This window comes from Daldinia vernicosa (assembly GCF_022497035.1).
Source record: "Daldinia vernicosa strain CBS 139.73 unplaced genomic scaffold F5Y00scaffold_14, whole genome shotgun sequence".
NCBI lineage: Eukaryota > Fungi > Ascomycota > Sordariomycetes > Xylariales > Hypoxylaceae > Daldinia > Daldinia vernicosa.
This window is the reverse complement of record NW_025953930.1, coordinates 700589-725572: the sequence shown is the minus strand read 5'-3', so window position 1 is coordinate 725572 and position 24984 is coordinate 700589. Positions and strand designations below refer to the sequence as shown.

The window sequence follows — 24984 nt, the reverse complement described above, 5'->3', positions numbered from 1 at the left end:
CGTTATTATTTTTTTAAATAATTAAATTTATTATTATTATATTAAATTTTTTTATTTTTATTATAAAATTAAAAATAATAATTTAAAAACTATAAATCTTTATATAAAACATATATATAACTTTAATTAAAATATATGTATTAAATTTTATATATAAAAAAATAAAATAATTTTAATATTATAAATATAAAAAAATTTATTTTTTAATAATAATAACGTTTAATTTAATAAGAGCAACACTAGTCGTGCAATATGCCCATTGCTACCCGTGCAGTAAAACGGGGTACGTACCTCGTTTTTTCTCCCCCTTTTTAACGTTTACTTTAATAACTTTACGAATCGTGGTCCAAAATTTATATAATCTATACCAAAATTTATATAAGAAAATCAGCAAAATTACAATCCAGGGTGCACGTGATTCGGCCTAGAATTGGTAGAGATATTTAAGATACCCCTATTTATATATACAAAGTGGTATTTTTAGTGGTTTTCACTAGTTTCCAGTAGCGTATTTCATAAATATAGCCGTATCTTTACGAAATAAATAGGTAAAATTCCAGGCTCTTTTTTATAATATAGGCCATTGAGTTATCTAAATATTAAGACTTTTTCGAAATTCATCGGAGCTATATTCGTAAAGTTATTAAGGTTGAAAGGTATTGGGATTATAGGGGATAAAGGCCACTAAAGCAGGGCTTGTAATAGACACTATAGTCAAAATTCATACTTTCAGCCGCATCCGGGTCAATACTGGTCCGAGTCACGTGCACCCTGGACCGTAATTTTGCTGATTTTCTTATTCAAATTATAGTATAAATTATATTTAAATCGGACCAGGATTCGCAAAGTTATTAAAGGTTAAGTGCGAAAAGCGATTTTAAGTTACCCGGGACCATACCCCGCATACTGCACGGGTAGCAATGGGCATACTGCACGACTAGTGTTGCTCTTTAATAATATTATTTTAAACTTTTAATATAAAAAAAATAAAATAATTTTAATATTAAATATTATATATATTTTTAAAATTAATATATATTTTTTAATTAATATATATATTAATTATAATTTTAATAAAATTTTTTAAAATTTAACTTTTTTTTTAATTTAAATTAATAAAAAATAAATTAAAAAAAATATTTATTAATTAAAATATAATAAAAATTAAATTATATTTTAATAATAAAATATAAAAAAAAAAATTATTATATTTATTATATAATATTAATATTTTAAAATAAAATTAAATTTAAAATAATTATTTTTTTTTATTATATATATTTAATTTATAATAAATTTAAAATTAATATATATAATTAATATATATTTAAATTTAAATGAGATTAAAAGTAATTTAATATAAAATATTTTAAAATGTTATTATTTATTAATTTTATTAATAATTTTAAGGTTTTTTTAAATTTTTACCATTTATTAATAAATAGTTATATTATTTTTATTAATTTTTTTATAATTAATTAAATTTAATTTAATAATATTATATTTTTAATATTTAATTTTTATAAATTTAAATTTAATAATGTTATTAAAACCTTTAAAATATTTAAATAATTTAATTATGGTATAAATATGATTATTAATGGTAAAAATATTATGGTTTATATTTTTATATTTTTTTATATAAAAAATATATTATAATAAATAAAAAATTATAATATAAAAGGTTTTTATATTTTAAAATTTTATTGTTTTTATTATTATATAATATTATTTAAAACTTATTAATAAAATATTATATTAAATTTTAATATTATTAATTATAGTAAATTCCATTATTAAATTATATAAATATAATATATAATAGTTAATAATATTAAAGATAATGTAATTAAAGATGTTTATAATTTATAATAAAAGATAATAAATCTTTAATTATTATTTTAAATCATTTTCTTATTATTAAATATTATTTTATTATATTTATTTAACTTTATTTATTTAAAATATAATGAAATATTAAATTTAATATATTTTCTTTTTTAAAATATTATTTTAATAATATTAATTATAATAAAATATTTTTTACTTTTATAAACGTAATTATTTCTTTTAAATATATAACATTTATAATTATTAAAATATTACTTAATAAATTATAACATGTCCTTTTATATTATATAGTTTATTATTATATTAATATTTTTTCGAAATTAATTAAAATTTAAGTATATTAAAATTAATTTTTTTAATAAAATAAATTTATATAATGATTTAATAAAATTTATTATTTAAACTTATATTATAATTATTAAAAGTAATATAATCCTTATAAGTTTTAAGGCTTTAAAACCATATTAAAAAAATTTATTATTTTTAATTAAAAATATTAAAAAATAATTTAATTAATTATATATAATTATATTTAAATTATTAAGTAAATTACGTATTATTTTAATTATATTAATTTATTTTAATATTAATATATTAATTATTTTTAATTATTTTATTAAAAACATTATAAAAAATTTAATATAATTTATTTAATATATAAATAATATATTATAATTAAATATTTATATTATTATATATTATTTTAATTTAATTAAAAAATATAATTTAATAAATAATTATATTATATTAATTAATAAAAATTTATATTAATAAATAAAATTTAATATTATAATTATTATAAAAATATTTAATATATATTTTTTAAATAATTTAAAATATATAAATATTTTAAATGTTATATAAAAAAAATAAATTATTTTAATATTAAAAAAATTTTATTTTTAAAATATAATATTTAAATAATAATTTATTTAATTTTATATAATAATTTTTTAATATAAAATTTTAAATTTATAATTAAAATTTAATAATTATATTAAAAATATTTTATTTTATTAATAAAGATTTTTTTTCGATTTAATTAAAATAAATTAATTAACGTAAAAAAAATAAAAAATAAAAAATTAAAAATTATAATATATATAAATAATATATATATTAATATTTTTATTATTAATTATATTTTAAAAAAAGATATTTAATATAATAAATATTTTATATATAATAATAATATATTACCGGTAAAAAATAAAGATTTATGTAATTTTAATTAAATTTTATTTTTAAAAAATCTTTAATAAATATATTAATAAAATTATAAATTTAATAATTATTTTTTTTAAATATAAAAAAATAATATTAATATTTAATAAAGAGTAACATTAGTCGTGTAATATGCCCATTGCTACTCGTATAATAAAACGGGATACGTACCGGGTAAGTTAAAATCGTTTTTTACATTTAACCTTTAATAACTTTACAAATTTTAATCCGATTTTAATATAATTTATACTATAACTTAAATAAGAAAACGAGGAAAATTACGGTTTAAAATGCACGTAATTCGGACTAATATTGGCCCGGATACGGTTAAAAGTATGAATTTTAACTATAATGGTTATTTTAAAGCTTTTTTTAATGGCTTTTATCCCCTGTAATCCCTACACTTTTTACCCTTAATAACTTTACGAATATAGCCCGGAGAAATTTCGAAAAAGCTTTAATATATAAATAATTAAATGGCTAATATTATAAAAAAAAGCCGGAAATTTTACCGATTTATTTCGTAAAGATACGGCTATTCTTTTATAATAAGCTAAAATAAACTAATAGATACTAGTAAAAAAGTTATTTTATATACACAAATGCTTACTATTTAAATAGCTCAACCGATCCGAGGCCAAATCACGTGCAACCTGGACCGTATTTTTGCTAATTTTCTTATATAATTAATTATGTTTTTTTGAAAAAAATTGGACTAGTATTGGTAAAGTTATTAAAGGAAGTCTTAAAAGGGGGAAAAAAAAACAAGGTACGTACCTCGTTTTATTACACGGGTAGCAATGGGTATATTACACGATTAGTGTTACTTTTAATAAATTTTTAAATTTATATTTAATTATTAATAATTATTTTTAAATAATATTTTATTAATATAAATTTAATATATAATATAAAAATTAATTATTATAATTTAATAATATTATTTTTAATTAATATATCTTTATTAAAAATAATTATATTTAATATAAAAAAATATATAAATTTATTTATTTAAATTATATATTTTTATTTATTATATATAATAATAAATATATATTTATAATAATAATATTTTTATATTATATTATTATTTATAATAATTTTTTAAATTTAAAAATTTTTTAAATGTTTAACGTAAAACTTATTATTATTAAAATTATAATTATTAAATTAATAAAATTATATTTAATATTTATTAATAATATTAAAATTATTTACGTAAAATAAAAAATAAATTATATATAAAAAGTAAATTTAATTTAATTTTAAAATATATTATTTAAAAAATTAAATAACTTTTATATATTAATATTTTTATATAATATATTAATTTATTAATAAATTAAATATTTTAAAGTAATTTAACGCGTTAAATTAAAAATTTAATTTAAAATTATTACGTAAAACTTAATTTTTAATAACTTAAAATAAAATTAAAAAACGTTAAATATTTATATTTTAAATAAATTAATTTAAGTTAAAAATAAAATATTTATATATTTAAATAAAAGGTTAATATATAATATTAAATATTTAAATTAAAAATATATTTAATTTTAAAATAATTATTAAAAAAAAAATAAATATTAATTATAAAATAATTATTTAAAATAAAATAATTATTAAAAATAAAATAATTTTTAAAAATAAAAATATTATAAATAATAAAATAATTATTTATATAAAAATTATTATTTATAAAATAATAATTATATATAAAAAAATAATAATTTATAAAAAAATAATAATTTTTAAAAAAATAGTTTTTTTATAAAAAATAATAATTTTTAAAAAAATAGTTTTTTAATAAAAAATAATTATATATATTAATATAATATTATTTAATTTAACTATTATTATAGGTAATATAATATTTAAAATAAAAAATTATTTTAAATAATTATATATTACCGCTATGGTAGTGTTTTAAAAGGTTGGATAAGACATGATAGGGATTATTGGCTATATCAATATTATACATAATAACATGTCATGCATACAAACATGATATGTACCTAACTGTGATATATTATTGGGCAGCACTTAGGTTAGACTATAGTCTATCGTCAATCTACTCCCCATTCACATGCTTAGGTACCAGGTATATTCCGACTTCACTCTCACAACTAAACCCTGGCCTCTTTAAACGCGGTTCATAGGTAGGTCATGTTAATATACTGTTTCCTCTAGGTTGACATCAAATAAGCCAAAAGGGCGCCTAATCTCTGGCCCTGATAGCCATCTACAATACCTATCCATACTTGACACATCTTATGCAAAGCAATACCAATCTCGTACAATTCCAGTTAACTATGCAATCGGAGCATATCTTTAATCCAATGAATAGGAACGCCTTGCTTGGTAAGACGAATCCTAACGCACCGCCGTCATTGTCTCCCGCATGGCGACTAATCCGTACATGTATGTGAAAACTACCATCGAAGTGTTGTTAGTATGCCTTCCTTTGAAACATCAATACTTTAGGCTTCTTACTTCCAGGAGATATCGCGATAAACGCGATATGCGCCGCGATGATGGCTTCCGGCATGTCCTTTATGATATCAGGGTCTAGGAAGAAAAGCCCCGAGTGCCCTGTGTAGTATTTGCCCAACGCCGACCAGCCGAGATACGCACCGCTGCAGAACATGACTCCGATTGCATGACCCGTAACAGGCTATTTATTGATCTTTAGTTAGTAATAGGTTATAGATTTGAAAAAGCTAAAGATAACACTCACGGTTTGTCGGCGGATGCTATTGAGGAACCAAATTTCAACAAGTGCGATAACCGATGTAACAGTCCAGACGTTGACAATACTAAATATTTCGAGCGGGCCCTGTTCGAAGAGCCCCTTGTCTTGTTGCTGTTATCAGCACTTATACCAGTCAATAGAAGATAGTCGATATTCGGCATACCTGGATGGTTCTCGACTATCTCGTTGCCGCTATACGGTAGGTTTTGGGCCTGATGAGGTATAGTCGGCGCTTTGAAACCGCCGTGTCCGGAGGGAACGAGAAAGCCCCAATAGATCAGCGTATTCATCATGGGGAATACGTGAGCAATCGTATAGTACAAGCTGAACAAGTATCGACGGATGGGAGAGATAGCTTTGTTCGGCGGTGATAGGAAACGAGAACAGTAAGCCTTGAACTTGTGCCCCCGGCATTCGTTAGGGTCTATTTCCATTGCCCTCGGATGGATGAGGTGCATAGCGGTCCAGATCTAATTGCTATATATTAATATAGGCATAAATCAGAGGACGGGTATGGCAAGACAAGGGTAAAACTGACCGTCACCTGCAGATGCCATGCCTATTGTATACAGAAGGAGACGGCCGAGAACTGGAATGGGATACGCCAATAGGCATGATTGTCTTCAGTCTCGAGCTTATACTTGAGCGCTAATCCGAAGACAGCTGAGAGGTAAGCGGCGAAAACGGAACGGAGAAATAAGAGAAACTTTTGGTTAATGAAGCGACAAGAGGAATGGCACGCCCGGAGGTAGATAGACTACTCAAGATCAGATTATCTCTTCATCTATAGTAGTAAGAAGTATCAAGGGGAGTAATTTACGTGACTATCTGATTGGTCAAGGTAATTAGGTTGTCTAGATTGGCCTGAATGATATTGAACTTGCACCGGATGTGGGAGCAGCGGTGTTCTGTCCGTCGACCCTGGCATGGCGGATATGGAAATATGAATGTTTACGTAGGCTCGGAGGTTTTAGTAGGTATTGATGATCGAGACGATGATCGAATAATACAGAATGGTCCTGTATCCCCGATCCAGAATAGAGAGGCGATATAAATAGAATATTTAGCATCGAAGCTCAAAGGGAGAATGAATACGAAGAGGTAAACGATTGAGGATGAATGGGCGAAAGAGGTAGGAGATGAAGTCTAGGTTAATAACTGTGAGAAGAAAGTATTGTCCAGTATAGGTTGAAAGAGCAAGAAGGTTCTTCTCACTAACAAGGAAGTAATCGACTGACGTTTTCTCATCGACGTGTTAGTAGATGACGTGAAGGTGCTGTCCTATCCATAAGATCTAGGAAAGACTTATGTTGACAATGCATTGTTAAGAATAAGGATATACCTGAGTTAAATATTAACATATATTGAACCTCTAAGTATCGACGTACCTAAGCACCAAGTGGACCTTCTATAACATTCCTGCCTAAACAAGCCAAACTAACGTATACGCCAACCCTCATTGGCCAGTTCACCATCCAGCCCAAAAACCAGTGAAACAATAGTCTCTTATCGATAGCGCCGACAAGCACCCAAGTTAAGGCCACTTTCACTTAAGTACCTAGCTCCGTTGTCTCATTCGCAGCTCCAATTGCATCCCATTGATCCATTAAGCTGGCCTCAAAATCTTCGAGGCCAGCACCGAAAGCCTCACCACCAGACCCAACATATATCCACGATAAGAAGGAATAAAACAGAAAATGTTGTCAGGTCTTCAAAATCCCCGGCAAGCGGCCGCTCAGCTGCTGAATTTCGGCTTGATTCTTTCCACCGCATTCATGGTACGTTTATCTATCACCGCCCACTGTCGCAAATCGCACACCCCAACTAACCAACCCCCTCTCCCTCGCAGATGTGGAAAGGTCTCTCCGTCTTCGCCGATTCCCCCTCGCCTATCGTCGTCGTCCTTTCTGGATCCATGGAACCCGCCTTCCAGCGCGGCGACCTACTCTTCCTCTGGAACCGGAACATACTAGCCGAGACGGACGTGGGCGAGGTGGTAGTCTACAACGTGCGAGACAAGGAAATCCCCATTGTCCATCGTGTAGTTCGCAAGTTCGGCACCGGCCCCCACGCGCGTCTGCTCACCAAGGGCGACAACAATGCCGCGGACGATACCGAGCTATACGCCCGCGGCCAAGACTATCTCGAGCGCAAGGATATCATCGGCAGCGTATTTGCGTATATCCCCTTTGTAGGTTACGTCACGATCATGCTGAGCGAGCACCCCTGGCTCAAGACTGTCATGCTGGGTATTATGGGGTTGTTGGTTGTGCTGCAGCGGGAATAGTCATGTCTATAAGAAAAAGGGGGGGCGTCTGGAAAAGAACACCCAATGTCAGCTTGTGATTTGGGTTTATTTTAGAGACTATCTTCTCAAATAAAGGATTTACCATGGACTAGCTAATGCAATTCTTCGTTCAAACAAGGTCGTGACTTGTACTGAGATATATGTAAACTTGAAGTTAATTTTTAGGGAGCCATCAATCATGAAGCTCTCTTAAAATGCTGGTTGGGCATTCATCTAGGACTTGTAGTCTACCAGGAAAGACAGGTATTCTACAGTCATTCGCTAATATGGACTCACTTTTTTACAATTCACATAGCTTCGGCAGCCAGGTTACAGGGAATAAATTCTGTTAAAACGATTGCCTATGGGTATTCTCTAACCGACTGAGCATGCATCTTGTAACCTTGCAGGCCCTCTCCTGCGTTCAAACCCTATTCTCACGTAAACGTAAGAGCTACGTAGAACTGATACATGAAAATATAGAACCACAGCGCCAAACGATGTGCCAACTGGGGCCAACATCATGGGATCTAAAAATACAGCTCGCGAGCTCAGACTTAACATCATCTCAGCTAGCTTTTCACGGGAACCTTTCTCGATTAGTAGTATTCCTCATCTCCGTAGTCGTCTCCGCCATAGTCTCCTTCGTCATACCCCGTTTCATCGTAGTTCGGCTGCTCCTGATCATCGTAGTAGTCGTTATACGTCTCTTCCAGGACTTGTTCTTCTACCTCTTCATTCCCGTCTTCTACGCCCTCGTCATTGACGGCCGCTTCGGCTGCTTCTTTACCGGTGCTCGCCACAACGCTCTCTGCACGACTTGCGGGGCCGCTTCCGTTGCGAGACGTTACCGATCCAGGTCCTCGGTCTTTGTCGCTAGTAAAGAGATTCTCGATAGCGTCATAGTTAATACGTCTTGAATAGGTATCCCGCTTCTTCAGTGCTTCGATGGCTGCCTCGCCCGGGGTAGAAGCAGGCGTGAGCTGGCCTTCGCCGATTCGCGGCTTTTTTACGCGATTGCGTTTCCGCTTTGGAGGGCCCAACTCTTCCATCTGCTTACGATAGATTATCTCCTGCTTTTTTCGGAGCCAGTCTTTATTCGCGTTGATCCATATGCTTTCCTTGATTTTTACTTCCTCGGGAGAGAGCTTGCAGAACTGGACCTCGGGATCATCGGCAAACTCATCCTCGCCAATGATTTCGTCCATATTTGTCGCCCGTTGTGGGAGAAGAGAGCGCGCCCACTCTGCTTTGATGTGCGCGAGATGTGCGGCGGTAGCTAGGGCTTTGCCATGTTCATCACTGTGAGGGTCATTGATTACCTCGTTGATCTGCTGCTCTAAAACGGCCTCGTCGCGCTCCCATTCGTCGTCAAAAGTGAGCGACGGTTCAGAAGCCCCCTTCTTGCGACCACGTCGCCGAGTTCCCGATTGCGCCGGCGCTTCCTCTTCATCTTGAGCCTCGCCTTCGAGCTGGCCGTCCGAAGCGCCGTACGTAGCTGCTAGCCCATCCACTGCATTATCATCTTCTGGGTTTTCAGCCGCGAGACCCTCTACAACGTCCCTGTCCGCACTCTTCCGGGGAGCAGGCTTCGGAATCTTCTCCGGGTCGAAAGGGGCAACCAACTCTCTCCCCTCGGAGTTATCGAAGGATCTTGGTAGGTAGTCTTTGACTTGACGCATCTTAGAGGTGTCCGGGTGTGGGCGAGGCACTGGCGGTGGCGGCATTTCGGTTGAGGGTCTTGGCGTGGCAGCAGAGCTGTCGGGCGCTGGTGTTCCAGCATTAGAACTTGATTGGTCGTCCTCATCATCGATATCTTCGATCGCACGCTTCCTTTTTCTAACTCTGCCCTCCTTTTCCATCTTCTCTTGCCATTCCGTGGTGGATTTGTAGAATGCCGGCGGGTCGTGGCGGGACTCGAGAAACTCTTGATTCAGAAAGTCCTCGATAGACAGTTCGCTACTTTCCGTAACGGTGAATTCGTCAAGACGTTGCTCGATCGTATGCGTCGTGACTTTGACAACGTATACGATCTCTCGAACGGTACGCCTAAAGTTCCACATGCGCGCCGCCATAAGAATGCAAGCTCCGCAAATGCCAGAAGGTCGACGGCCCATAACCATCCAGTCACGACCCATTCTCTGGCATAGCCTAGTTGCATCAGCTGCAACCTTGTTGGTGAAGTCACCAAAATCGAGCTTTGAGCAAAAGCGGTATATCAGATCTTCCGGAATGATGGACTTGACGTTGTTGCTCTGGAAGGAATATATATTGCTGAGGTCCTTGAAAATATGGCCAAGTTCGTAAACATTTACCTGGACGTCGTAAGCGAGAGGAAATGGAAAGGAGTGTGAGATATGTCACAGAATACTTACGTGGACAAGCTCGGCAAAATCGATAAGCATGACCTTACAACGGTCCTCTCTGCGGCACGCGGTGTAGAGGCATACGGGAACCACTTTATCCATACCTCGTCCCTGGAGCCAATTCTCCTCCATGACGAGCTTGAAGATCTGGATGCCGGCATCTACAGCGCTTGGAGGAACTTCCTTGAGCTGATGTGCAAAGCCTACCATCATATTCTTAGCTATAAACCAAAGTTAGCCGCACAGCCTTCGATGTGTTTCGTTTAAAATTAAACATACCTTCGCGAATAGTCTTCTCCCGAGCGTCCGTGAGACTACCGCCGAGTCGCCTATATTGGGATCCTAAGTTTCTGGAAGCGCTCCCCTGATCGGCCCCGACAAAACTTCCGTGGACGACTGCGGCACCGGATGAATTTTCGCCGAACTGGACTTCAGCAACGATGTTGGAAGAATCGATTTCACGACCACAAGCAGAACAGAAGCCATCAGTAATTGGTGCTAACGGGTTAGAACAGTGCGGATTTGGACAGGGTTGTCGATCCGAGGAAGGTTTGTTTTGTGAAGCAGGAGGCGTCATAGGCGTAGGACTCATTCCCATGGCCCTCATCTGGTTTCGTTGTAAAACCTCTTTTATGCGATCTCCAGGACCAACTCCCCTGGGCCTGAACTGGACGCCAGTCTTCCGCGAAGACACCTTCGCAGATTTTAGAAATGATGACATGATCAGGGAATGTGGAAGTAAATATGGTATAAGAAAGTGTATAAGTGAACGGGCATAAGTGTAAGTGATTTAAGAAAGTGATAAGGGGAAGCAGTCCAATTGCTATCGTGAAGAATTGCTATCGTGAAGTGATCCAGCAATGCAATCGCCAATTAGGGGAATTACTGGAGACGTCGTCCTAGAATGCTGGGTTGGATATAAGTGAATTGAATAGAATATCCCGAGGAAGCGGATCTGATATTGATAGGATTGGCTTGTATAAGTCGCTTGTGAGAGTGGATGGTCAAAATCGTTAAAGGGCTGGGGGATGTAGTCAGAAAAAAAAGACGACTTGAGGATTTTAGTGGGTCAAAAAGTTGGTGGGTTGAAAGAAGTCGGGGTCGTGTGGTCAAGGGGTGTGATGTCCAAAATTGATTAAAAAGGGCGCTGAAAAGATTCAGTCTAACTTGGCTTAAAGTTTTGCTGACTCATCCAAGTAGCTTTCAACTACAAACGAGTGACGGTTCGAATTCGGTTGGGGACGAGATTAGAGTTTTTTTATCAATACTTTAATTTGTTGTAGATCTACCACAATACAATTGGCACCGATAAACGATAGCGAATCTACGAAGTACTGATTAATAATTTTAATATTTGAACGAAATGAAATCCACCTTATATGCATATTTTTAATACTTGAATGATTCCTGTTGTATTCATCCATCTAAGATATTATGAAATCTTTCAGTGTCGTCATATCAATCACCAGAGCTTAAGCTGCGACATCTTTCACCTAGAGCCAACCCCTAACAAATATAATAATGGACGGTCTCGACGAATTTGAAAAATCCCTCGCCGCAGAGAAAGCCGAGAGGGAACGCGGAGACGAAAAAAGACATAAGAAGCACAGACATCACCACAGACGAGATCGATCGTCCGAACGCGACCGCGATAGTCACCGCCATAGCCACCGTAGGTCGCGCGATCGTCACGACGAGGAAGATGATGATGGCCATCTACGCAAGCGATCGCGTCACTCTAAAGATGACGAGCATCACCACAGACGCGAACATCATAAAGATGCCAATCGCAATTCGGACAGACGAGATCGCCACGTGAAGGTCTCAGACGCGAAAGAAGATCTACCACTACCCGACGAGGAGCTAGCTGCAGAAGACTATAATAAGCCAGAAGGGACTACTTCAAATCTAGTTCGAGATTCTTGGATGACGGCGCCGTCCGCACTGGACATTGATTATACTCAGAAAGGCTCGAAACTTTCTAAACCTCCACCACCGCCCAGCCAAGCGCCACAAAGGGAAATTCACAAGCGAGAAATCAATGCGGCGCATCTACAGGAATTAAACAGCGGGAAATCCGTAGAGGATCTTGAGCTACCAGCACAGCACGAAGTTGACTACACATTCGGCGATGGCGGGTCGCAATGGAGAATGACCAAATTAAATGGTGTCTACAATACAGCCGAGCAGACCGGGAGGCCTGTGGATGAAGTGGCATTAGAACGGTATGGTAACCTACGGGACTTTGACGATGCGCGCGAGGAGAAAATCGAGGTAGATCGACGTAAAGTCTACGGCGATGGTTATGTCGGCAAAGAGAAACCCAGCGGTGAATTGTTCCAGGAGAGGAAGTTAAGTCAGGGTATTCACGAGAAGCGAAAAGCCTCGCCAGCACCGACGAGTCTCGACCAAGGCACAGTTATTCCTGATGATGCATCGGCTCACGTATCTACCCAGATCGACCAGACTACGCTCAACCGGCTTAAAGCACAGATGATGAAAGCGAAGCTGAAAAAGGCGCCAGATGCCGCTAAGCTGGAAGCTGAGTACAACCAGGCAGCAGCAGCATTCATATCAAAGGGTCCAGAAGCAGTTGTTCTTGGCGTCATGGAAAATCGCATGTTAGCGGGAACACGCGGCGAGGCTAAAGCTATCGAAACCAAGCGAGGCCGCGAGAGAGGGAATGTAGAGCAAAACGACGACATGACAATAGAGGACATGATCCGGGAGGAACGGCGAACACGGGGACAGGCAGGAGGAGAAGGGTTACGATTAGCTGAACGAATTGCCAAGGACGTCAAATTCGACGATGATCTCGAATACATGGACGAGAATGCCGAGAAGCTAGCCAAGCGCGTGCAGAAATCCGAGATCAACCTCAAGAACCAGGCCGTCGGCGAGTTCCAGCGGGTCAACAAAATTCTAGACAACTGCCAACTCTGCCATCACGAGGATCGCAACCAACCACCCATTGCGCCTATAGTCTCGTTAGCAACACGGGTCTATCTAACATTGTCTACGGAGCCAGAGCTAAGCGAAGGGGGCGCCGTTATCGTTCCCATCCAGCACAGGACTAACCTGTTAGAATGCGATGATGACGAATGGGAAGAGATCCGTAACTTTATGAAGTGTCTCACGCGGATGTACCACGAGCAGGGTCGAGAGGTTATATTCTACGAAAATGCGGCAGCGCCTCACAGACACATGCACGCCGCTATGCAAGCTGTCCCTATCCCATATGATTTGGGAGACACCGCGCCGGCTTTCTTCAAGGAGGCGATGCTCACGACGGACGAGGAGTGGACGCAGCACAAAAAGATTATCGATACGGGAAAACGAGCTCGAGAGGGGCTAGGCAAGCTGGCATTCAGGAGATCTATCGCTAAGGAAATGCCATATTTCCACGCATGGTTTACTTTGGACGGAGGTTTAGGTCACGTGGTAGAAGATTCTAACAGGTGGCCCAGGGGTGATCTATTCGCAAGGGAGATCCTAGGCGGTATGTTAGACGCGGAGCCGGATGTGATCAAAAAGCAGGGACGGTGGCACAAATCTGACAACAGGGTGGAGGGGTTTAGAAAGCGCTGGAAGAAGTTTGACTGGACCAGAGTGTTGACTGACGGATGAGATTCTGACTATCATGGGACAAAATGCTGGTAGGATGACTTGGATGATATCCGTCATGAAACAGAATCAGACGTTGAGGATTAACTGTTAAGCAGCGAAGGATTAAACTGTTAAGCAACAAAGCACATCTGTGATTGATATTATGAAGCATCAGCCACCCCTCTTCGTCCGTTGAGCCGTACCTAATACCTATACACTACAGTTATATGTGTCTGATGCCATACGGAGAGAAATACGTACACAACCGGAGTAATCCCTGTAAATATATTGATATGTGGAGATCAACGAGGGGCATTTCCTTAACTGCTCAGCTGCCCCGCTTCAGCTTGTGTTACTATGTACATGAGAGATTGTTCCCCCTTGCTGGCAAGTTGGGTAGGTAGTTGCAGGTGCCTAGTAAATACAAGACCTAGGGAAGGTACCTTGTTGACGATGATATCACTGCTTTCTAGCTCTTAGTCGAAACTACCTTTATCGAAACGACTTTACGACCTCAAAGAACAAACCCAATTACCTTAAGACAGTTCCTATCTGCATATACCTGCAGCCTAAAGATTCCTATCTTGGTAGCACGATACAAGAAATTGTTTATTATCCTGTCGAAATCATAACTTGGAATCCTTTCTCCTGCCGGCTATCAGTCACCACCACCAACACCAACACCAACACCAACACCAACAAACGCCACCAGTTCTAACCATAGGTATTCCCAACGTCTACACCTCCATATTCCAAGTCGTCACCCAGATACTCTACCACGATGACTTCCTCCCAAAAGCGCATAGGCAAGGTAAGTAACAAACACCATCCATACCAAATCCCCCTCCAAATATCTTATCTAACCTCACTCCCAACCCAGGAACTCCAAGAATGCATGTCCTCCCCCCCAACCGGAATGGTCATAACCCTCCCCTCCGAATCCGACATCCACCACTGGACCGCGACTCTAGCCGGCCCCCCCGGCACCGTCTACAGCGGCGGCATCTACGTGCTATCCATCGTCCTCCCCCCCGACTACCCCTTCAAAGCGCCCCAAGTAACCTTCTCGACGCGCATCTACCACCCCAACGTGACTAACGACAGCGTGGGGTCTATCTGCCTCGGCATGCTGAAGCCCGAGAACTGGAAGCCGGCGAGCAGAGTCCGCGCCGTGCTCGACGCCGTGCGCCAGCTGCTCATCGAGCCTAACCCGGACGACCCCCTCGAGCCCCGCATCGCCGACGAGTATAAGAACAATCTCCGCGAGTTTGAGAAGACGGCTCGCAGTTATGTTACCCGCTATGCCCAGCAGCCTGCTAAGAAATAGGTAGCTGTGACTTACGTATCTGGCAATTATTTAGCAGCCTGGCCAAGAGAGGCTGGTGGGGAGGATTACTAGTTGGACAGGTGGACGGATAGATATCCCCCTTTCTCTTGCCATGAGCGAGAGTAAACGAGCGTGGTACCCTAGGAAAAATTCTCTGGGAATGGTCACATCGGGATCCAGAGAGGGAGAAGCTGCTTGTCAAAACAACACGAGTAGAGACTAAAACCCGAAGACTAGGGTCAGTCAAAATCCATCATTTTTCCTACACCATTTTCGGAATGTAATTATGGAGGACGAGGCAGGAATTAGGCACGGGGGCATTATGAGAAACCTCTAACGATTCATGAAAAAAGACATTCGACACGTTAAGAACACTTCACGAATATGGCGAAATAATTACGATAAAGCTAGTCACTAACAAAGTTATTTATAATGTTCAACGTAATCTGTTGTATTGATCTTTGGAGCAAATGCTTCTGCAAGCCGGATTTCCTGGCTGTGGTTTTGCGTATTCAGTGAATGCATATGATGCGCCGCCATTCGATGCTATATAACCTGCCCCTTTGTAATGCAGTATGCTCTGTCTAGTATTTTTTCCGAACCTTAACAATGCAAATCATATGGATAAGCCCATTGATGGTATCCATATTACCCACGCCAAATCAGTTTGGTTTACATGTTTCTTGTCCTCCCGAAAAATATGAGGTCTTTGCGACTTCCAGCTCTGCCCTGTCGGGTAACGAGAGCGTAGGAATCAGTCCGCCTCTAATGAAATATAACCTGTATCCTTTCCCTTATACAAATGAACTTGTTCTGTCCAGACCACGAACACAAAGGTAACACATATCTGCTTCCTATCTCTATGGTATTCCTCCGCTGGAAGAAAAAAAAACTGTCGTATCATGAGATTTCGTCAATGCCTATCCATGCTGAAAATAAAGGGACGCCATGATAGACAAAACATAAGATTGCAGATTCCTGCTGCGTTTGAAAATGGGTTTGCTGTCACAACCCGGATGCTTCGTTCGGGGTTGTCGTCTGACCGTGGTGGGCGAACAGAATTGACAAAAGAGATTTGCCCTGGTAATAAAAACGACGATTCGGGTGGGAGACTAGTCCGCCATAAGCTCGACCGCGTTATCTCCGTCGGCCGAAAAGGTTGCCCTTCTTCTTGAAATCTGAATCTATCGAAACGATATTGCCTGTTTGCTTTTCTCGCTCGGCTTTAACTTGAACCCGTCTTTCTTGCCTCTTTTGCTCCACCGTTTCTTGGCTGAGATGGCCGAAACCGTTACGACGCTTGAAGCAGGCTTCTATTAAAGCGTTGGCGTCGATAAGCCTGCGAGGGATCGTCTGCACTACCTGGAAGATCTCCATAGGATCTCCCACGCTCTTGATCTCGTTCTCGCCGATCTTAAAGATTGCTAAAGCAATTCGAAACAGCGTTTTGGATCCCTCGTAAAAGAAAACGTCCCATACACGCAAAGTGCTCTCGATGGGTAAAGTACCGATGTAACAGCTCATAAACCAAGCAGTCATACAAAGGGTAATAGGCGGAAGTCGAGTCGTTTCGGCTCGATGTCTGTGCCTCCAGCTCTTTGCCCATACGACATCCGTACCGTCCAGCTCGCCACCGATCTTGGCCCAGACGTTGGGCATAGATTCCCTTAACGAGGACATGAGCACTCCGAGATCAACATTCGCGCCTTCGAGGCTCGTCTCGTGCGTCCCGGGAAGATATACGCGGGCTATGATATTTAGTAACCAGAAGGCGTTTTCCTCGCTTTCTACGAAGAGCAGGAGTAAGCCTGCTAAAAAGTTGAGGGACTGGCAATATCCGATCTTGGGATTGTAGATGGCAAAGGCGTGCAATACACGGCGCAGAGATACGATCATCGGCTTCTCAACGACGGGGGTGATGCCCTCGGTCTCTTTCGCAAGTGCTTGTTCACTGCCATCGGAGAGGGAAACGGGACCAGAGCGAAATTTGATATTATCCGGAAACGTACGGTGCAAATCACGCTCGATCGCCTCGACGTCCACACCCTTGGCTTTTTGTTTCAAAAGGCCATCATACAGACCGGCATGTTTCGCAACAACGGCAGGCCCACCAGCGTAATAGAACCAAGCAGCGCCCCTCCAATCGGGAGGTATTCCCTTACGTACAAATCGCTTCGTCTTGTTAGATCGAGGAGGGAACCGGTTAGGCTTGTCAGTCATCAGCCCGTGTTCCCTAAGAAAGGCGGTCCACTTTTTTCGCCTCCTCTCTAGGTACTCGGTATATCCCTGGTTCCAGTTATCATACTGCTCCCGGTTAATGTATTGATTGCTTTTCCGAAACCCGTAGCGATCTCGCTCGTCGTCGTCCTCCGCGATAGTCGATACGGTCGGGTGGCGCGAGGGGGGCAAGGGGCTGTAGCCATCCTCAGTATCATCTTCAGTCTCGGCGCCCGCATCCGCATCCGCCTCCGCGTCGATTAATATATCAACTGTCTCGCCATCCGTTTTAGTAGAATGCCGAGTGGAGTTCCGAGTAGAATTCCGAGTGGAATTCCGCGTAGAATTCCGCGTAGAATTCCGTGTAGAATTCCGTGTAGAGGTACGAATAGAATCCAAATGGGTGCTCTCCAATATTTCGGGCATCTCAGGCATCTCTTCGGATATCTCCTCAGGCCCTTCCTCAGGCCCTTCCTCAAGCCCTTCCTCAGATAGTTCTCTAGACACTTCTCTGGACACCTGTTCAGATGAGGAATCGTGTTCGTCAGGATCATGAGAAATAGAAACAGAGTCCTGCTCGACTTGGCCAGAGTCAGAAGTCGCGTCTGGTGATTCCGGAGTTGGTAGAAAGACAGTCATCGCGTCCAGCATAGCAGTTCTCCTCCTACTCAATTCTGATTTTGCAGTGCCCGGCCTCGAGTCCACCATCTCATTGTTGTCCTCGGGAGCTGAGTCGTCGTAGAAACCCTTCTCGTACATTCCCATTATATCGTTAATACTAAGCGAATCATCGGCCGCTCCGTAGACCGAGGTTCTAGAACTGCTCTTAGTCGCGATGCTACTCCTTTCAGTTATTGCCGTCCCCTGGGCCGTAGACGCCGAGAGTTGGGATCGATAACTTGATCTAAGCTCCTCGCTCGGCAGAGATGCCATCCGATGGATGGGGTCCCTCGAGAAACTCGGTCCGGTACTTTCGGCACGGTTGTACGATAAAGGGTATCGGGTGGGCGGAGGGTGCGGCGTTCGGCCTCTGCTCCGAAGATGCTCTCGACTGTGCATTTCAGGAGGAGGTCGCCCGGGAACGGAGGAAAAAGTCGCAGCGGATATGTTGGACGAGATGGATTGGCCGCGTTCTCGCGTCCACGATAGAGGGTGGCCGGGTGAGATGTCGAGATGGCTCGGCTCGGTTGGAAGGTGATTAGTAGCCATGGCACGAGGTGATTCGTTGTAAGGCTGTTTAATGCTCGGTTTTCGAGGCCTCGAGAAGTTATCTACGCGTGGCGTTTCGGGGGTGCTCATCTTGACGGGTGACGATGGGAATTCATCTCTAATCTCGGAAGCAAAGTGTATCTCGTCGGTCGCGTTCGAGGATCTGCTATGGAGGCTGCTGACGGCCGGAGACGTAGGGCTAAGAGTGGCAGAACGGTCGTAGCCTAGAGAATCCCACCGAGGGGACAATGGGGAGTTTGGTAACGGTGGTATTTGAGGTGAATGATCCTCTATGGTATGACTAAAATGCGAGTACGAAGTAAGGACGGTAGATGGGGTAGAATGAGCAGTGGAAGGGGCGTTTGTAGTGATTGTTGAATCTTCGAATTCATTGTCTTCATCAGCATCGTAGCCATCTTTGTCGCTGTAATGATGACTGAAGTTGCTGGCGTTGGGGAAAATTGGACGAACCGGGGTGTGTTTCGAATCCTGGGCTCTTGAAGCATGCAGGCCAAATTCTTGAAGCTTCATGCCGCGCTCAGGTCTAACACCAACCCTAGCCGATAATACGTCTGATCTCAAATCTGATCTAGGGCTAGGTTGCGTCACACCTCTACTAGCACCTCCGGGTTTTCTATGTCGTTGTTGAATATCATATGTCATTGCAGCAGGACCGTCTTGTTGCGAATCGTCGGCCATAGTTCCTAATGTTCGCGCCATTGGCCTGTGGGCCAAGCAATCTAGAACACCGGCAGCTCCCCTATGTATGCAATTCCCACTTTACCTAGCGATCCCACAGCTAGGAACCAAGCAGGCTGATACAACGCAGCGTTAAAGTGGAATTTGCTTAGGCATAGAGATGATCTTAACTCCAACCTACAGTAGGTACCTTTCCGGTTGCAGAAACGACAGAATGACGAACAAGGTCCAGCTGAACGAGTATTGAATTGGGGAATTATTGGGTATGCACGCACGGGCACAAACCCCTAGTTACCCTCGTGACCCTCGTGACCGATATTCGAGACAATAGGGAGGAAGATGGAACGAACGAATGAAATAGTCGGCGGATGTTGAACGAATGTTACGAATGTTGTTTAGAAGCCTCCTTGACATTTACGGGAGAAAAGAACGTGATGCGAAGTAATTGATGGGATTCAGGTCCGTTCCATAACGGTGGTGGCTTGCTTTATCGGCGTGGTACAAATAAATGAGACGTGCTAGGTCTCTCGAGTTATGCGTCCTCCCGTTGCGTTGGAGTAAAAGATTGGAGGCAGATTGGAGAGACTCGGATTAGTTGAAGGTAGTAAAGTCGATGCAACGAGACGGCGGGATCGGTTCGGTAAATGTTTGGCTAAGCTAGAAGAGTAGCCCAGATATTGTCTTTTCCATCCAGAATCTTTAATTTGTCCCTACGATCGAGACGAAATGATCGACTATGGAAAGGTATATGTTCGGCAGTCTGTATGTTCGGTGTCTTATTGTCGAATAATTGAATGAAAAGAGACACCAATAATTTGGAGATTGTATTTGAGATTGTACTTTAAGGTAAAGTTACCTCCTAAGTTTAGGTATTTAGGTACTTCTTTGCCTAAGGCATGCAGCAAGCAGGTACAAGGTACAATGATCGGCAGTGACTGTAGTGGATGCTGTAAGTATTTCTACAGGCGGTCGGTGGCTTCCGTCGGTGACCCAAGGTACAATTACCTTTTCCCGACAGAAGGTCCAGTTAGGTTTAGAGATGTAGCTATCGACCGCCCGGTGCAGCTGTCGTCCTTTAAAGGTATTATACCAAAAATAAGGTTTCGGTTAGGTAAACCCTTCAATAAGACAAGGTTAAGCTCATAACCGCCAGGCGTCTCGAGAATTACCGACGGTGACAAGTCCCGATAAATAGGTCCCGATAAACAAAGATTCTGAATCACATTGAAAATTTTTAAGAATGAAGTTTCTTCGATTCGGTGGAATCCATCAAAAATGTCCAAAATCTTCTTCTGATCAAATCCTCCGCTCATGCCGTGGATACCGTCCAGGTGGCAGACACTGTACTACTATGGTCATAGTATGTAATCGAAATTAGTCTTAGCGGACGCGGAACGGGCTGTGATCCGTCCAAGGAACAAGGTTGTTTTTAGCGGGTACAAACCCAGCTTATCTCATTGGCTAGCTTAGTCTTGGAAACAACAAAAAGGGTAACGAAAAAGAACATTAGAAGGAGCTGATTAGGCTGACATCATATACCTTGACCTGGGAAACATTGTAATTTCCCAATGACTGTTATAAACATGCCTGACACGTAGCAAATGCCTGAGCTCGAGGACGAATAATCCGTATACCCCGAGCTAACAATCTTTTCGAGTTCGTTAGCGATCCGAGCCCACGGCCGAATTGCTTTTGTTGCCGCGAGTTCGGTTATTACTTCAGGATGTCTCTGGTAGACAGATTACAAGTCCCTTGCACCTAAGCATACTCATACATATATGCTTATGAACACATGCATATGGGAATATTAAATTTGTCATAATTCAGACATTAATCCTATAACGAAATATAGTTAAAATGTTACGGGATTCATGGCCGGTAGTTTCGGACTTCCCAATTTGAAATTTCAAGGCAAGATGCTATATCAAGTTAAGCACAAAATTTGCACGTTCAAGTAGGTACTCGCTCAAGTCGAAGGACTGGGTTCAGGTGCTGAGCAACAACCTGGTTTAGGGATTTCCGAGGCTACGGGTCAGGGGCACAGCTGAGCATCCTAGCGCTGGTAGCACTTTTGCTGAGCAGCCGGCAGCTATTGTCCACTTTATTTAGCAATGTACATCCACTATGCATGGGTTGTGCAGGGGGATTAGGTACATACCTATTTATGCAGGGGTGAGGTACGGTGGAATATTTTAGACGAGCCGGTGAAAGAATGGACCTTAACTACGAAGTACCTAGGTACATAACCTAACCTAAGCAGCCTAGGCTAGGCTTAACCAGCGGAATCCGGATTCAACATCTCACAATGACAAATGACAGATCTTCATCTGACCATCATCAACAGTAACAACAAATTTTCCCAAATTATTCAGCTCCAGGATCATGTAGAAAGGATTGCTTATCAACATTCTCAACCATTTCCGCCTACTTTCAACACCTTCGCCCGGTAGCTTTACATTGTCTTCAACAAAGGGCACAACCCGCCCACGATAGTATGTGTTACTTTGGCTGCTGAAGCACTACTCGCAACGCCTCCGTTTTATCTGTTTTGATAGATGATGGCGTGTGATAGCAGTTTACTCGAAATTGGATATTCAACGCGTATTTTACGCGTTTCCTTGGCTCCTTGGCCTTTTTCGCCATAGGTTCCATCGTGACGCGCACACGTATCAATATCACAATCAGTTGCCAAAGTTCTGCTGCTTAGGTACGATACAAGTACTTATCCTCTCTTGGAAATGCGGCGGGACAGTCTGTCCGATCTCCGCTTAGGGGAACATATCCGTTGCGACCGTGAAATTTTACTCGGGTTCTACCATGCGACTCACGAACATAGGTACTATACGCATACTATATACCCAGGACGATAGGTTCCTCTTATATGTCGCATCGATTGTCTCGCTGGCTAGCAAATATACGTATATACCTCTACTTATAGTGCATCTGAGTAAGGTGAGTACCAGAACCAAGGTAGGTATATTCTACATTTATCTATTTGACTCTCCACAGGTATATTCTAGCCGTTTGGTAGAGAATTAGCCGTGGTGGGCACATTATCGGCTTTTCATTATATTCCCTCTCGTGGGTATCCGAGGAAAGAAAATCCAGACGCTCGCGAAAGCTTGTCGCATGCGTTTCGAAGTTACAGTACATACGCAGCACACGCAGTAAGGCTGCGCATCCTAAGCTTCACGGTTAATTAAACCAAGTGGCTTATAAAATGAGGGGAAGAGCAAGTTCCATAGAAAGGAGGGAGGAATGTGGCTGGGCTGTCTTAGGTCGGGAGCTCTTCTCTGGCGGAATCGTCATCAATCGGTCAAATTGGCAGCAAAGTCGATTCTTTTTGAGCTTCCCGGATCAGATCGAGCCATGACCAGGATATGGTCCGAGTCCCACACCTACCTGCGTGCTACTTACCTTCTACCTGCTGAGCCTTAACTGACTTTGGTCTTTGGTGGCTTCTTGGATGCGCGTGCTAGGTAGTTCCATAATGACGGACACCCATCCTGCAACTATGTAGGGGTAGAAGAGCAAGAATGGGCATTGCGGTAGCAAGCAGCAGAAGCTCTCAAAGCTCCCCCGTCCGACCCCCTCTTCCCTCACTCACTCATTCCCTCCTCCAAAGCTCCCCAGCTCCAAGCTTACCTACCAGTCCCCTCCCCTCTCACACTCGGCGCTCTGCTCCCCCCCCTTCCTAAGCAGCCTTTCCCCAAGCACAGCGGCCAGCGTTTCCCTCCCTACCACCCCATCTCTCCCCCTTCTCTATTCTTTCTTCCCTCCTTTTTCTCTCCTCCTTTCCCATATTTTTTTCGTACGAATCTCATCCGTAGTTTTTCTCCTGTTCATCAATCCGCCAGCCCGGATTCCAATTTTCCATCGAGAAACTCTCCCCAAACTTATTTCAAGCCCCAAAACATGACTTCTCGGAAGAGAAAGCAGGAGGAAGAGGAGGAGGAAGAGCTCGTTGCTCTACCTAGCGATGAAAGCGAAGAGGAAGAGGAATAGTAAGTTGTTCATTATATTTCACCAGGCGACGCCTTCATAGCCGCGCAAGGTCGGGAAATTCGTCAAAGAAGGTTTCTTGTCGCAAAAGATGCGCCGGCGTCGCATTTGCTGTTGGTATCGTCGCGCATACCCGCGCAATGTCGCGAACATCTTACCTTAGATGCCACGTTATTCAATGCGTCCAATTCTTCATCTTAAGATGCATCGCCTGCTAGAGAGTACATGTTAACCCTCTATCCAATAGTATATCGGAAGGCGATGAAGATGATGATGCCGACGATGTTGAGGATGACGAAGAAGAATATGACGAAATAGTCGAGCCTGAAGAGGAAGAGGAAGAAAAGAATGGTGTAAAGCGTGAGTTGATCCCCTTACGGTCTTATTGCTTGATGGGACCTACCCATCTTGACTAACCAATTCAAAAGCAGCACCAGCTCAAGCTCAACCCGAAGCCCCTCCAAAGAAGAAGCTGAAGACAGTAAATGCCTCAACCGAGCCTATTCCCATCGTCAAGAATGGCGAGGAGGAGGAGGGCGAGGAAGAGGAGTTCGATAATGACGATCTTGAGGACGAGGATGACTTGGAGGACGTAGAAGAAGGAGAAGGAGAAGAAGAACGATATGATGACGAAGAGGGTGTCGAAGATGATGAGGAGAACGGCGTTGACGAACCTAAGAAATCGGGCGTTCACGTCGATCTGCCTACCAATGGCAAGACCCACGCAGTGAAAGAAGTTGCTGCCAACGGCGATGAGGCTGACGACTGAGTTTCTTCATACCGTCCTACCCCAGGTCGAAGAAGACAATTTTGACATCTACTCCGAGGACGTCAAGCCTGGTGGCTACCACGAGCTTCCGATGTTTTGTCCTCAGTTAATCATTTCACTGCGATCTTCTGCCAACCCATCCCCATGATACAGATGTTCCCTTTCCTATTTCATCACTGTTTGTTTCGTCAATGGCATAGAAGGATTCTTGTGTGAATTCAACAGCACATTTAATGGAAAGGGGTCAAGATTTTTTGCTCTCGTTAATTCTCGATAAGAATTCATTTGGATGACGTTTGATTTGAGTGACATGTAGTTTCAATGTCTATTGATTTCCATGACCTTGCGTATTCATAGCAAGCTTTGTAACTCTGCGCGGAGCAACTTTGGCGATAGGCGTTATATCTCATCGATCCATGCTATATCAGCCATATAATGTACAGACAGTTAACACATTAAATTTGTTCGCGAACGGGGTTGCGATACACTATATATATCTCATTTCATGCCTTTTCTCGACTCGACCTCGTACCCCACAACCCCACGTTCGGCTTGAAACTAGAACCAAGGGGGAGGTTGACAAGTGTTCATCCACCTCCGGTTGGTCGGAAGCGACCAGTGAATGCGGCCTAACGAGAAGAAACGAGCTCGATTGAGCGAGTGTAAGGCTAGGGA

The 24984-nt window shown here is 40.9% G+C and overlaps 7 protein-coding genes across 7 annotated transcripts; 4 read left to right on the top strand and 3 right to left on the bottom strand.

Moving 5' to 3' along the window:
• Positions 1-5448: 5448 nt before the first annotated feature.
• F5Y00DRAFT_260533 (uncharacterized protein) lies at positions 5449-6285 on the bottom strand (the record flags this gene model as incomplete). The annotated part of the gene is made up of 4 exons (XM_048011028.1): positions 5449-5507; positions 5569-5749; positions 5813-5931; positions 5991-6285. The coding sequence occupies 4 exons, from the start codon at positions 6283-6285 to the stop codon at positions 5449-5451; spliced, it is 654 nt and encodes a 217-aa protein (XP_047866588.1).
• Positions 6286-7409: 1124 nt separating this feature from the next.
• Positions 7410-8231, top strand: F5Y00DRAFT_232867 (microsomal signal peptidase 18 kDa subunit). The gene is made up of 2 exons (XM_048007232.1): positions 7410-7605; positions 7677-8231. Exons 1-2 carry the CDS (start codon positions 7525-7527, stop codon positions 8112-8114), a joined length of 519 nt encoding a protein of 172 aa, XP_047866587.1. The 5' UTR covers positions 7410-7524; the 3' UTR covers positions 8115-8231.
• A 208-nt stretch (positions 8232-8439) lies between these two features.
• On the bottom strand, positions 8440-11702 carry F5Y00DRAFT_232865 (uncharacterized protein). The gene is made up of 3 exons (XM_048007231.1): positions 10760-11702; positions 10490-10701; positions 8440-10429 (listed from the first exon to the last, which is right to left on the bottom strand). The coding sequence occupies exons 1-3, from the start codon at positions 11199-11201 to the stop codon at positions 8714-8716; spliced, it is 2370 nt and encodes a 789-aa protein (XP_047866586.1). The 5' UTR covers positions 11202-11702; the 3' UTR covers positions 8440-8713.
• A 30-nt stretch (positions 11703-11732) lies between these two features.
• F5Y00DRAFT_34839 (cell cycle control protein cwf19) lies at positions 11733-14556 on the top strand. Its single transcript, XM_048013522.1, has 3 exons — positions 11733-14136; positions 14203-14237; positions 14310-14556. Exon 1 carries the CDS (start codon positions 12002-12004, stop codon positions 14105-14107), a length of 2106 nt encoding a protein of 701 aa, XP_047866585.1. The 5' UTR covers positions 11733-12001; the 3' UTR covers positions 14108-14136; positions 14203-14237; positions 14310-14556.
• On the top strand, positions 14557-15853 carry F5Y00DRAFT_34840 (ubiquitin-conjugating enzyme). Its single transcript, XM_048013523.1, has 2 exons — positions 14557-14897; positions 14967-15853. The coding sequence occupies exons 1-2, from the start codon at positions 14868-14870 to the stop codon at positions 15411-15413; spliced, it is 477 nt and encodes a 158-aa protein (XP_047866584.1). The 5' UTR covers positions 14557-14867; the 3' UTR covers positions 15414-15853.
• A 697-nt stretch (positions 15854-16550) lies between these two features.
• Positions 16551-19538, bottom strand: F5Y00DRAFT_252321 (TBC domain-containing protein; the record flags this gene model as incomplete). Its single annotated transcript, XM_048009924.1, has 4 exons — positions 16551-17848; positions 18017-18104; positions 18150-19127; positions 19167-19538. The coding sequence occupies 4 exons, from the start codon at positions 19536-19538 to the stop codon at positions 16551-16553; spliced, it is 2736 nt and encodes a 911-aa protein (XP_047866583.1).
• A 3677-nt stretch (positions 19539-23215) lies between these two features.
• Positions 23216-24756, top strand: F5Y00DRAFT_34790 (uncharacterized protein). The gene is made up of 3 exons (XM_048013521.1): positions 23216-23542; positions 23788-23900; positions 23969-24756. Exons 1-3 carry the CDS (start codon positions 23454-23456, stop codon positions 24307-24309), a joined length of 543 nt encoding a protein of 180 aa, XP_047866582.1. The 5' UTR covers positions 23216-23453; the 3' UTR covers positions 24310-24756.
• Positions 24757-24984: the final 228 nt, after the last annotated feature.